At 44.3% G+C, this 13,948-nt stretch overlaps 1 protein-coding gene across 2 annotated transcripts in view; it reads left to right on the top strand.

Annotated features, from left to right (window-relative positions):
* ANXA6 (annexin A6) overlaps positions 1 to 13,948 on the top strand; it is a 175,222-nt gene that overhangs the window by 26,677 nt on the left and 134,597 nt on the right. For both annotated transcript variants that reach the window (XM_082254125.1, XM_082254124.1), the window contains exon 2: positions 11,784 to 11,832. In XM_082254125.1, the coding sequence (XP_082110251.1) occupies positions 11,821 to 11,832 (12 nt within the window). In that variant the 5' untranslated portion in view covers positions 11,784 to 11,820. The remainder of the gene's footprint in view (positions 1 to 11,783; positions 11,833 to 13,948) is intronic.

Genomic DNA, 13,948 nt, shown 5'->3' with positions numbered 1-13,948 from the left:
GGAAAAATGTTTGCTTTGGGTAATATGCCTTACTATGTGATATACAGACTATACTATTTGGACCTACTATAGAAATACAGAAAGGCCTTTAAATTCAAATAGATTACATAAACTGTATATTACACATAAGGTGCTGAAACGTTGTGACCACATTAATTCAAAATTCTGAATTAGACCTTTGCACATTGCTATATATCGGGGGTCAGCAACCTGTAGATCGCGATCTACCAGTAGATCGCGGGCAGCTGACTGGTAGATCTCGGTCTGGGCTTGCTAACCCACCATATGTTTGTAGCAAACTTTTGCAAAAAAAAACAGGAATTCTTGGTTCACATAGATGAAATCCATGTTTAATTGTCCAACTGTGTCAAAGTGATCCCTTTCTGGACAGTCCTTATTCAACTGTGCAAAATGTCAAATACTAAATCTGACTATATTCCTGCCTAATTGGCTGAAACTCCAGGCATGGGTGGGCCTGTCAGCACCACCTGGTTAAAGTGGAGTTCCGGCCACAAAAAAATATTTTCAATGAAAATACCACTGGGACAGTCAGGGCTAGTACATTCCACAATGGCTAGCCTCTGATCTGTCCCAGTTCGCACTTACCTGCAAGAAGAAATACTCACTTTTAAAATTTCTTCTCCAGCGTTGCCATCTCTGATGTGGGCAGCTTAAGCCAGCGCGATCCTCTTCTGCGTCCTCTTCTCCCAGAATACGCCTGCTCCGGCCCCTCTCGTCACTTCCGGTGCGGCGCTGCATTCCTCCACAGCTTCTGGGCATGCCCAGAAGCTGTTTAGCAGGGAATGCGGCGTCGCACCGGAAGTGACGAGCAGGGCCGGAGCAGGCGTATTCTGGGAGAAGAGGACACGGAAGTGGACGCAGAAGAGGATCGCGCTGGCTTAAGTTGGACTGGCTATGCAACCTCTATAGGGTCCAGGTATCGCTGTATGCTACCAGTAGTGACACTGACCCTAGCCAAATGCAAAACTAGTGAAAAACAGTCAGAAATGATAAGTAGGGTCAGTGGCCTCCACCTGTATCTAGTGCAACTATTGGTAATTTCATTAGCACCAAAGCAGTTGAAACTGATTAAAAAAACCCCCTCTGCTACTTAACTGACCAGATCAATATCACTGGAGTTTATTTGACTTGATGCTCTACTCTGATTAAACTGTCCCTTTAATTTTTTTGAGCAGTGTATATTATTATCGAACATGCAGTGCCAAAATGGGGCAGACAGAGCATTGGAGGAGAGCAACATACTCAGGACTGGTCACTGACCCGGACTACTCTCTTTGGCTAAATTCACATACTTACAAATTGCCTACTTAAAATTACTATGTTGCTGGATGTTCAGGTCCATAAAACTCACTGTAGTCTTGCCACCAGATGGTCGCAGCATGTTATTTTTATGTAGATTCCCCTTGGGATCGGAAAAAAAAAAAACAGGGATTCAGCAGGTGGAGTATTGCCTTTGACCCACTGCAAACTGCCTCTGAAAAGCTATCCACGGTAGATTGCTTTTCTTGGTGGTGGTAAAATCCATTGCCCATGTGAAAAGGTGCCTTTATGGGACAGCAGATAAACTGACATAACACAAAGATGCCACGATAGAAACGTGGGAGCTGCTATTGCTGATATGAGCCATTTTCACACAGGCAGCACCCTCTAAAAAATCTATTTGCAGTGGTAGAGCAGTGGCTTCCAGGTGTTTAGGAAGTGATCCTGTCATCTCCTAATGTTGTTTTTTTTATGGAGGGGCCTTTTTGTTTATCCCAAGGGGGATCAATAAATTTGTAATACTGCGCAGCAACCGCAAGCAAAGTGTTCGGCTCATGGTTGCAGTCCCATTGACCTCATTAGATGAGTATGATAGAGGCAATGCTGTCTGTCAAACATGGTGAGCTATGTTACACCTGCCATGGTAAGGTTCTAGTCCTGTAATTTGGATCCTGGCTTTACTGCCTAGTGCAGGTCAGATTTAGTTTGACTTTGATATTGGCACTTGATTTTTCTCAACTTAATAGCGAAGTTCCAATACCCTTCACCCTCTTGTCCAGTGAGTGTCTCAACTGGCCACTGAGATGCTCTTACTGGAGAGACCTATTCATGGAGTCAGGACCCAATAGTTGTATAGCGCTGCACAAACTGTTGGCGCTATATAAATCCTGTATAATAATAATAGCATAATGAAACAAAATCAGAGAGGGGCACAAGAGAAGTTTTTTGGCTACTAAAGGTAATACCACATGTTGAAAGTTGACTATTCTCAGGCAGGACTTTTTTACCATTAGGCCCCTTTCAAACGGGCTTTTTGATCCGGTCCGCCTGATAGGATACTCCAGGCAGCCCTATGGAGCAGTGGATGTCAGCGGTGATCCAATCCGGATGGATGGAAACCCTATTTTCCAATCCGTCTGGAGGATTGGATCGGATAAGATCGGATGAAAACAGACAGGCGGTCCGTTTTTTCCCGATCTCCCATAGAGGAGAGTGGGGATCTGAGAGCTCCATACCTACAAAGTAAGCGGAGACGGAGCTGTCATCCACCTGCTCAGCGGGGATCGGCGGATTGATCCTCGCTGAGCAAAACGGAATGCGCCGGCACACCGCCCGTGTGAAAGTGGCCTTAAGGCTCCATGCATACTTTTTTTAAGCTCCTAGACACTATTAGCATTTTTCTATGCTCCTAGAGGCTAAATAGTGTTACCCTATGTGTCCATGCACACTACTTTAAAGCCTCGTACACACGCAACGAATTTCCGCCGACCGGTCGTCCGTCTTTTGTCCAGAGTGCGTGTCTGTTGGTTGGAATGTGCTCTAGACTGCACACGAATCGTCTCGCACGACAGAATTCTACTTCAGAAGTGATGTCATGTGTTGGATTGCTTTCTATGTGTTCTTTCATCTCTGAGCATGCCTAGTCTTGCTCATTAGATTTTTCCCCTTCGAAATCTGTACTTTTTGTGTTTTGACGGTCGACAAAAATTATATAGCCTGCACACCAGGATTTTTTCGGCCGAAAAGTCGGAGTCGGTTGTCGGAAGCATCATACTAACAAGCCGAAAATCGGCACATCGGTCGTCGGACGAAATGTCCCGTCCGAATTTCTACTTGTGTGTACGGGGCTTTAGGCTACTAGCATTTTTTGAGCTTCAGCGTCTAGGAGCAGAAAAAAATTGTTTTTTTAGAGTTTTTTTGGAGTTTTTTTCCAGCAGAAACACTTCTAAACGCTACTAATAGCATTGTTTGAGCTTTTTTTTGGTAAAATGCTACTACAAAAAGCTATTACCAGCATTTTTTTTATCCTTTTTTCCTGTGTTTTTTTTAGCTGCTAGTGTGCATAGAGCCTAAAACTGTAATATGCAGTACAGGTACACTTTAAATTACTCTTCAAATTAAGCTTCCTTTACACAGCATACAGAATACAGGCTTGGTTCCAAGAAAGTTGAGTCACACATAACCCCCCCTCCCAGCCATGATGGGCTACAGGGTCTCCAGGAAAACGTGAGAGACTGAGCCAAGATTTTACAGTGTGAATAATATTCCATAAAAGGGTTCACAAGACTATCAAAGAGCCAGGAGGAGGGACAGCCCAGGCAGGCTGGAGTGATTCAATGAGTGATGGGGTCAATGTGCATTCTCTCTTTTCATTGTTTATATCTGATTTTCTTGCACTCCTTTCCGTTAATAGACTTATGCAGGAAAATGTTAGGCATGCGATTCCAATTTTCAAGCTTTTCAAAGCTGCAGAAAGAGAGCTTTCGACTCAAGACTTGCACTTTTAATTTTCATTTTGCATGGACTTGAGCAAGGTAAATTGTTTTTGTTACATATATTGTACATTGCTTTATCCCCATTGAGGAGATTGCACTTATGCCTCGTACACACGCCTCGATTATTGGCCGGGAATTTTCGGCCAACGTCCGATCGGCCGATTTTCGGCTTGTTAGTATGATGCTTTCGACAACCGACCCCGACTTTTCGGCCGAATAAAATCTGGTGTGCAGGCTATAAAATTTTTGTTGGCCGTCAACACAACGGCCGATTTTCCATCAGTCAGTACAGATTTCGGCAGACAAAAATCTGATGAGCAAGACTGGGCATGCTCAGAGAAGAAAAAACACACGGAAAGTAAACCAGCACATGACATCACTTCTGAAGTTGGTTTTTGTTGGCCGAGAAAATTCGTGTGCAGTCTAGGCACATTCCAACCAACAAAACACAACTCTGGACAAAAGTCGGACGATCGGTCAGCCGATAATCGCTGCATGTGTACGAGGCATAAGTGTTGGTTCACACTATAGCGATGTAAGAGATCGCATTTGATTTGCACTGCGCTGCAAATCACATGCAATGTCTGTGCGATGCAAATTCAGCCATACAGATTGTATGGCTGAATTTGCATCGGATTCGGACCATGCAGTCATGCAGGACCCTTTTTTTGGTTGGCGCCAGAATCGGATCGCATGGGTGTTCACTCCTATGCAATCGATTCATGTCTGAATTGACAGTTTGCACTGCTATATGCGAACTAATCTGGGGGCATCGTTAACTTTGCATTGACACTCCCAGCAGTTCGCATATGGCAGTGTGAACTGCCTGCGAGTCGGGTCTGATGCAGGAATCCGCAGTGGATTCGCAGGGATCCCACATTGCACCAATGTGAAACGGCACTTACTTTTTTATCCTAGTGACAGCAGGACAAGAATTATCTGTTTTCAGATACAGACAATAATACTAACCTGACAGAGGTTCAAATCCTTCCCCCTATTTTTGTTGCAATGTAGGCCTAGTGGAGAGAATTTCCATCACTCCCTGTCCTAACAGAAAGTGAAGGGCGATTTCACCAATGGGGAAATAGGACATAATAAAAAGCGATCAGGGGTTCTATTCTCCCCATCTCTCCTGCTCAGTCAAAAAAAGTTTTGACTTGAGTTAGGCTTGTAGGACTCATTGACACGGGCGTTCAGCCTCCGGAAGCAGAGCCTGTGTGTTTTAATCCGTGAACCTGTTCCTGCATACCTGTCAAATTTGGTTGCACGGATGAGTCGTTACAGCCAATGTACATACATTTACTTTATATAGGCTGCCTGCATATGGTTTAATACTAGTAAAATAGTAAACAAATGGCTCTGTGCAAGGCTGGGTGCCCATGTGAATGAGCCCTTCAGAGTTTAGTTATTGTAAGGGTTTACCCTTTTGAGGTTACATTAAAGTGTTAGTTACCCTAACACTTCATATTTCTTGATATGTGCCTGCTGTGCAATGTACTTGTATGAAAAAGTATCCTGTTCTCTTTGTTTTGCTTCCCTATGTGAAATCCCTGGTAGTCCCTCTTTTTTCCTATTAAAAGCTGATCACACTAAGCAGGAGAGCACACCAAGGTCAGCTATAGCTATGCTGGGAACTCTTTGTGCTCTCCTCCGATGATCAGACTTGTCCTGACAACCCCCCCCCCTCACCCCCGCTGCACAGCCATTCACTGGGAAGCTCAGCGTGCTGCTGCTGCTTCTCATCTCCAAAGCTCTTATGCAGCTGAGAACAGAGGGAATGTGATCACTTTTAAAGTAGGGAAAAAAGGTATATTATATTTATATCTGTAGCAATAGCAGGTGGGTCTGCCATCAGTACCGGTAACACTTCCAACACTTTTAAGTTGCGAACCCAGGTGTGAGAACTGAGACAATGACCATTCCGGCATCTTTGGTTTGTTTTGTTTTATTGTATTTAGGGGATGGGAGAAGGGAATGAGTGGTATACTCCTCTGACTCTTCTAGGCTTAACTGGGACTTTGTACAAAAAATGTTCACTAGCGCTGTCTTGGTGCCAGCTGAATGCCGACCAGCGCTCCCTGACGCATCAAATGCTGCTTGACCGACAGTGCTGAAACTTTGACATTAACTTGGATTGTTAGCTCAGAAGCTCCAGAACTGTAGAACTCTTGACTCCTGATACTTGGTGTAGCTTGAAAGTCACTGAACAGCTCCCTCTAACCCTTCACTGGCTGAGGTAGCTCCTTGTCACTCCTTGTGCTGCTGCAACTCTTAACTTTGTACACTTCACTCTGTGCACTGACTCTTCAGGGCCCAAACTGCAGGTACCCCCTCTAATACTTCAGGGTCCCTCGACTAGGTACCCCCTCTAATACTTTAGGGTCCTCTGACTAAGTATCCCCTCTAATACTTCAGGGTCCTCTGACTAGGCACCCCCTTTAACAGTTAGCTGACTCCTGGATCCCTAGAACCTTCTCCGGAGTGGTCCCTTCTGACACTAGGCAGACCCCCAGTACTCATGACCTTTGTAGGCTTTCCTGGAACTGGACCCCTCTCTCTCTCAGCTAGTTCTCTGCACACTGGATGCCCTCTGCAGCTTAGCTCCACACTCTTCGGATTCCCAGGCACCCACCCGGGACACCCGCTTCTTCTGACAGTAGGAGAGACAGCCGTACTCTCCCTCCTGGGACTCTGCTTCCCACCAAAGACGCTGCGTCATGCGTTCCTTCAAAACTTATACACACTCCCAGAATCCTCTGTGGCAGAATCTGCTTTCTGGGGGTAGATATAGGCCTTACATAGTTACATAGTTACATAGTTAGTGAGGTTGAAAAAAGACATCAGTCCATCCAGTTCAACCTATGATGTGTGTGTGTGTTTGCTTTTAGCCGTACATTGTATACCCCTGTATGTTGTGGTCTTTAAGGTGTCCATCTAACAGTTTTTTGAAACTATCAATGCTCCCTGCTGATACGACTGCTTGTGGAAGAGAATTCCACATCCTTACCGCTCTTACAGTGAAGAACCCCTTATGCACTTTAAGGTTAAACCGCCTTTCCTCTAGTTTTAGTGAGTGGCCACGTGTCTTATTGTATCTCCTTTCTCTGAATAGTTTGTTCCTTATGCTCGGGTCGCCAGTACAGTATTTGTACATTGATATCATATCCCCCCTCAATCGTCTCTTCTCCAGAGAGAATAAGTTCAGGGCTTGTAGTCTTTCTTCATAGCTGATGTCCTCCATCCCCCTAATTATTTTTGTTGCCCTTCTCTGGACTTTCTCCAGTTCCAGCACATCCTTTCTGAGGACCGGTGCCCAGAACTGGACAGCATACTCCAGATGTGGCCGGACCAGAGTCTTGTAGAGTGGGAGAATAATCTCTTTATTTCTGGAGTAAATCCCCTTTTTTATACATCCCAGTATTCTGTTGGCTTTGCTTGCGGCAGCCTGGCATTGCATGCCACTGCCAAGCCTGTTGTCTACCAGTACCCCTAAGTCCTTTTCCATCCTAGACTCACCCAGAGGTTCCCCCCCTAGCGAGTAGCTTGTTTTCTGGTTTCTGGCCCCCAAGTGCATTACTTTACATTTTTCAACATTAAATCTCATCTGCTATGTAGTTGCCCACTCCGTTTATTTTGTTCAGGTCCGCTTGCAAGGTTTCCACATCCTGCATAGAAGATATTGGCAATGCCTAATTTAGTATCATCTGCAAATACTGAGATTGTACTCGATATCCCCTCCTCCAGATCATTTATGAATAAATTAAACAGGATTGGTCCCAGGACAGGCCTGAGTGTGTCTCTGATTGGGTTTCCTCCACTGTCCAATGAGAACCCTCTCATGGAGCCAGTGGGGAGACTCCCCTCTCAGCTGACACACCTGGGAGACATGACAGCCAGCTGAAATCATGGCCCTGCTATTCTGACTCGGATTGTTGTGGTAGTGATCTATCCCTTGTGAGACCTCTGTGCCTGGCCTGTATAAGCAGATACGGTCACTGCGGACAATCCTCCTCAGATAGCTGAACTCACCAATACTGGTTTCATCCAAAAGCTGGGTTATTCTGAACATCACACAACAGGAATACAGCAGAATGAATGGATTTCAGTATCATGCGGTCAAAAGATGATGCTTTCCTTAGCTTAGCATGTGGAATACAAGAGTCCCTGTTACATGAGGTAAATGCAAGCAGCCATGACACAGGAAATACAGAAGAGCAGGGGGTGGAGTTTACATATAAGGAAATTATGTATCAAGCTCACAGGAGGAACAAGAGCATTACCAAAGAAGGCCAGAAGGGGCAGCAAATACCTACCCATAGAAAAATACATGGTAAATAAATCACAGAATATACTATGTAAATTACATCTACAATAATGAGAATATTAACTGTGTAACAGCACACCTGCTGTTAGGCAGACAAGGCACACTATACTTTACCTAGCACCCACCTGTAGTGTGCTACATATCTATACAAAAATGTTTTGCCTTTCATTTCTATTTTAAACTAAATTAGTTCTTTTACATGGTGTTTGTATACAGTCACATTTAAAAGAATATTTGAGTAAAAAAAATTATGAAAACCCTCTTGCAACCATAAAGCCCAACTCCAGGCGAATTGCCCACACTGCATGGATTAAATGCTCATTTTTTCTAGGGGCAAACACAGCGCCTATACTCACGAGCTCCTGCGGAAAATGGTGTTACCCCACATCCAATGGTGGACTGTTCCTGACGTCTTCGTGCCCAGAACTGGTCTATGGGCATGATGACATCAGGAACAGTCCACCACACAAGACTGCTGGACCGCAGGGGTGAAGGAGCCGAAGGGTCTTGCTCTGGGAGGCTCTGAGGATTAGGTGGGTATATCTTGGCTCTCTGAACTCCAGACCAAAACCAGCAGTTAACCCATTCACTGCAGGCACAGCCCCACTGCGTGGTAGAAGAAAAAACAAGGGGATAGTTTGTGTAAATTTCAATGTAAATCTGAGGTTAGGGGTTATGCTAGACTAGTATTGGAATCAGGCATTAGGGTATTTAGTTCACTTTTTAGGGCTAATTGTAGGATTGGGCATAATTCCCAACTGTCCCTGCCAGAGGCGTAACTAGAACCTTCAGGGCCCCGATGCAAGAAACCATGAAGGGCCCCCCAGACCCCTGGCCGGGGCCCTTCCCTTCAAGCCCGGGGCTCTTCCCACTAATCCTGGGGCTCTTTACTCTCATTGCATGGCCTTTTATTATGGTCCCGCATCAGGATCCTTTCACAAGTTCTGCAGTGGGCCCCCTTCCTGCAATCTTGGGGCCTCCCCACAGTGGTGAAATGCCAGGGCCCGGTCGCAAGTGTGACCTTTGAGATCCTAGAGGTTCACCCACTGTTTTGCTACCGGGCCCCCTGGAGCATGGGGCCCGGTAGCGATTGCAACCCCTGCAACCCCTGTAGTTACGCCCCTGGTCCCTGCTTTGGATGGACTGTCCCTGATTTGGAACAAATCATTTTGTTCCAAATCAGGGACAGTCCCTCATTTGTGTCCCTCATTTTTGTTTGATCTATATAGTTGTATATAAAATGCACTATTTATCATTCAAAAAGTGTTTCTTCCCAATGCTAAACCTTTCCTCCAACTTCTAAATTGCTGCATTTGTACATTTTAAAAGCCAATATAAAGGAATAAAAGTGGTAAAAAAAAAAGCACTCGTGGGTTAATTTAATCTTTTTTTTTTGTAGAATTCTCCTTTAAAGGGGGCATGGCAGGGGTGTGTCCTATACGTACATACGTTTTACTGCTAGGTGTCCCTCGTTCCCATCCCAAAAAGTTGGGAGGTGTCGGATTGGGTTTTAGGGTAAAGATTACTGTAGGAGATTTAAAATACTTTAAACCTGTGCACAGACTTAAATCAAGCCCTCATTTAGCTCTGAATCTATAGGCATTGTGGTAAAATTCAGTTTTAAATTTCACAACAGGGGTAGTGCAGTGTTTTTTCTATGACAGTCAGATTTATGCAGGCTGCCAGCCTTCTAAAGTAAAAAACCTTTGTGGCTGTCATTGCCATGCCTGAGAAAAGCGATCTGACAGGTGGCTTGGAGGCGAATCGCCGTACCTGTATGGCGGTTTGCGGAAGCGATCCTGGGGGCACGCACGTGTGCCCACTCACCAACGGGGAAGCCGATCCCTGGGGCAGGCGGCCTGTGATTGCCGCCGGACACCCACGATCGCTCCCCGTGAAGAAAGTACAGCGGTCTGCTGTTATAAACACAAAAGACCGTTTTTCTCTCTGCTATCAATACAGAGCCCCTGTGTTCCTCCTATTTAGGAACACAGATCTCTGTGTTGATGTCACAAGCCCATCCCCCTCACAGTTAGAAAACACCCCCTAGGCTCACATATAAGCCTTTTATCGTCCCTGGGTTAGCCCCTGCCAGTGTAATTATTACAGTAACAGTGCATATTTGTTAGCACTGATTACTGTAGTAATGTCACTGGTCCCCCCAAAAGTGTCAAAAATGTCAGTTAGGGGTCCAATCTGTCCGCCGCAATGTCGCAGTCCCGCTTAAAAATCACAGATCGCTGCCACTTATAGTAGTAAAAAAAAAAAAAAACAATAACATAAATCTTTCCTCTAGTTTGTAGACGCGATAACTTTTGTGCAAACAAATCAAAATACGCCTATTAGGATTTTTTTTTTTACCAAAGACATGTAGCAGAATACAAATTGGCCTAAAATGATGAAAACATTTTATTTTTATTTTTTTTTGGGGGGGGGGGGGGGAATGCTGTATAGCAAAAAGTGAAGAATATTGGGTTTTTTCAGCTTTTTCGCTATTATTTTTGTTTATTAAAAAAAAAAATCGCACAGGTAATCAAATACCACCAAAAGAAAGCTCTAGTTGTGGGGAAAAAAGGACATCAATTTGCGTTGCACGGCGCGCAGTTGTCTGTTAAAATAATGCAGTGCCGAATCTCTAAAAGTGGCCTGGTCATTAAGGGGAAAATCTTCTGCTCCAGGAGTGGTTAAAGGAAAAATAAAAGGAAAATCCCACATTTTGGTAGTAATAGAGATGAAAACTTCCAATGGGGACATTAGTTTTGGTGACCTTGGGGCCCCAAGAAATTCCTTTAATTTTCAGGGATTTCCTCTCACTTCCTGTTTGGCCATGGGACAGGAAGTGAGGGGAAACCTCCACAATGGAACAGATATAGAAAATCTGACAGGGATTACAACCCTCCCTTAATTTTGCAAATAGTTCTACTTTAATTGAACAAGATAAAGTAAGAAGTTGATTGGCTACCATGAAGAGCTGCACCACATTCTGAGTGCTCCAGTTTTAGTAAATCCCCTCCATAGACTCACATTTGATCACCTAAAAAATTGAGTGATGGACCCGATCGGTCTACGAGGCCTAATAAGTGAGTTTTACTCTCAAAGATGGAGCATAAATTAAATAAATAAACCAATTTGAATGGCTGGACGAGGTAAGTGTCCTGTAATGTCTGTAGACACATTTATGAGTTTGCGTAGATGGGCTTCTGATTTGGAAGCAAAGTCAAATGCAGTAGGCTTTTGTGTTCCTTTGACTTGTGTGTAAGTAGCTTTGATCTTCTATAAACTTGCTTCTGAGAAGGGTATAGTTAGTTCATGAGTTGCTTTGCTTCTAATTTGTGTTGTACTGCTTCTGACTTGCTTTGAGTTGCCTTGTATAGGGAAGGAATGGCAATCCAGTTGTGAATAAATGACCATGTAGAAAAGCCCTGCTACATAGTTAAAGCGGGCATCCTCAAACTACGGCCCTCCAGCTGTTGCGGAACTACACATCCCATGAGGCATTGTAAAACTCAGACAATCCCAGACTAGACTAGATGGGAATTATAGTTCCTGAACAACTCGAGGGCCATAGTTTGAAGACCCCTGCTTTAAAGCATACCTGAACTCAAAAATAATGATTTTCTGTGTTTCTTGTTGTGTAATTTGTTAAACACATACTGAAAGTATGTTCTTTTGTTTCTCAACAGATCTTTATAACTGCTCATTGATCTCAGCAGAAGCATCATGTCATTACAGGTAAAGACATATGGAAGAAGGGTGGGGAAGGAAGGATATCCAGATGCTGTTTATACTGAATCTCGTTAGCACAGAGTTGTGCCAGATGCATTAAATATCTGCACAGGCAGCGCACCTCTATAAATAATTATTTTTACCGTATACTCCTGGCCAGGAGACATAGGTAGACAATAGAAGTTCCATAGAACCCATAGAAGTCTGTGAAGCTGTAATGCTCCTGCGCACACAGGAGCGAGAGCTTGTGCTTCAGTAAATAAACCCCTGAGAAAATGGCAGTCGGTTGGTAAAAATACATTTGTGGAGGGAGAGGGTGGATTAGCTCAGGGCAAAAAAGTCAAAAAGAATAAGTGTACGTTGTTTTAGGCCTCTCGGGCGTACTACAGCATACATCTGTGCGTGAGGTTATGTTTACCCATGTAGCTATGCACAGGTGTTCCGTGCATCTCCGTGCAGGAACTCCCAAGTTGGGACGTAGCAGCTGCACAGACACAGACGTTGCTCCTAATTTGACATCTAAGCAGGGCCCTAAATGCACACTATTTGTGTTTGGGGCTATGCATGGAAGTCAAATTGGGGGTAGCAGCTGTATCTATGTAGCAGCTACATTCTAGTTTACACGAATTGAACTGCCTGCACGTGGATGCACAGAACATATATGCTTTCCCGAGCGGGTAAACACGGCCCTCACAAGTATACGCTGAAGTACTCCCATGTAGGCCAGACCTTAAAGTGCACTAGTCATTTAAGGGCATGATATCTAGAACAGTGTTTCTCAACTCCGGCCTTCAGGACCCACTAACAGGCCATATTTGAAGTATTACCTTGGGGAGATGCAGACTAGAATACTGCAATCACTGAGCAGCAAATTATATCACCTGTGATGTATTTCAGTTTTCTTGCAAACCTGGCCTGTTAGTGTGCCCTGATGACCGGAGTTGAAAAACACTGATCTAGAGGAAAAACCACCTCAGAACTACTTCACCTGGATTACTAGATGCTCAAAATGTAGAAACTGAGCAAAATGTGTTTCTAATCACACTAGGATGTGGTAACATTCTCATTGTACTGTAGGTTGACATTATGAAAACTAGAGCAGGAAATGTAGACCCTTAGCAACCAATCTGATATTGTATTTTTAGTTCCTATTGCAGAGAGTAAATGCCTAGAAATAGATCTACTTTCTTTATTAAAGCGCTGCGCAAACTGTTGGCGCTATATAAATCCTGTATAATAATAATAATAATATTAGAGGGAATGCATCAGTCCTTCCATTATGGAAAAACAGAGGGTACCCTGACTGGGCTCATCCCGCCAATAGTGGAGTGGAGGTTAGCATAAAAATCTTTCTTTACAGAAACCAGATAGTGAATTCCATGGCTAACTGGTCAGAGGACACCATAACAGGTCCATGGGAACTGCCACATCACAGTTAATTAACAGCGATTGCCATAAAATTAGTAGCACACAGATGGTTTGAATGGACCCTTAGAAGTATTGGGCCTATTCAATAATGCAATGCAGAATGAAATGGTGATTGGCAAAGTGTACTGCTCTCCGGCAACCAATCAGAAATCATATTCAAAAGTGGTGCCGCGTTTCCAAATGCTAAGGTGCTAGTATCCCCTTAAATCTGTTTGCATAGCAATTTTCAAAACCAGCATATCATATCAAACCATATTTACCATTAACAAAACAAAACAAAAATGCATCAGTCCTTAAAGTGTCCTTAAGTATGAATTTGCTTGCATATGCTCAATCTTTCATAAAAAACAGGCTTGTGTTCACATATCCAAATGACTGCTTCCTTAACCACTTGCCAACCAGCCGCCGCACTTGTACTGCGGCAGGTCGGCTCTATTACGTACCTGTACGTCGTTTCATGTAATAGCCAGTGGGGGCGAGCACGTGCCGCCGGACCTGCACGTGCACTGATTGGCCAGAGGGGGAGCCAATCAGCAGGTCCGGCAGACCCAATGTCCACCAGCCACCCTAGATTTAATGGACAGGATCAGATCGCATACCAGCGGGTGTCAGCGGAGATGTCAATGCTGACATCAACTGCTCAATGGGGGTGGATGGAGCATCCGATCAGGTCCTCCTGAAAAAACTGACAGGC

This window comes from Pelophylax lessonae (genome assembly GCF_965119305.1).
Source record: "Pelophylax lessonae genome assembly, chromosome: 4".
In the NCBI taxonomy this organism is placed as follows: Eukaryota; Metazoa; Chordata; class Amphibia; order Anura; family Ranidae; genus Pelophylax; species Pelophylax lessonae.
The sequence above is the reverse complement of the archived record's forward strand: the minus strand, read 5'-3'. Positions and strand labels throughout refer to the sequence as shown.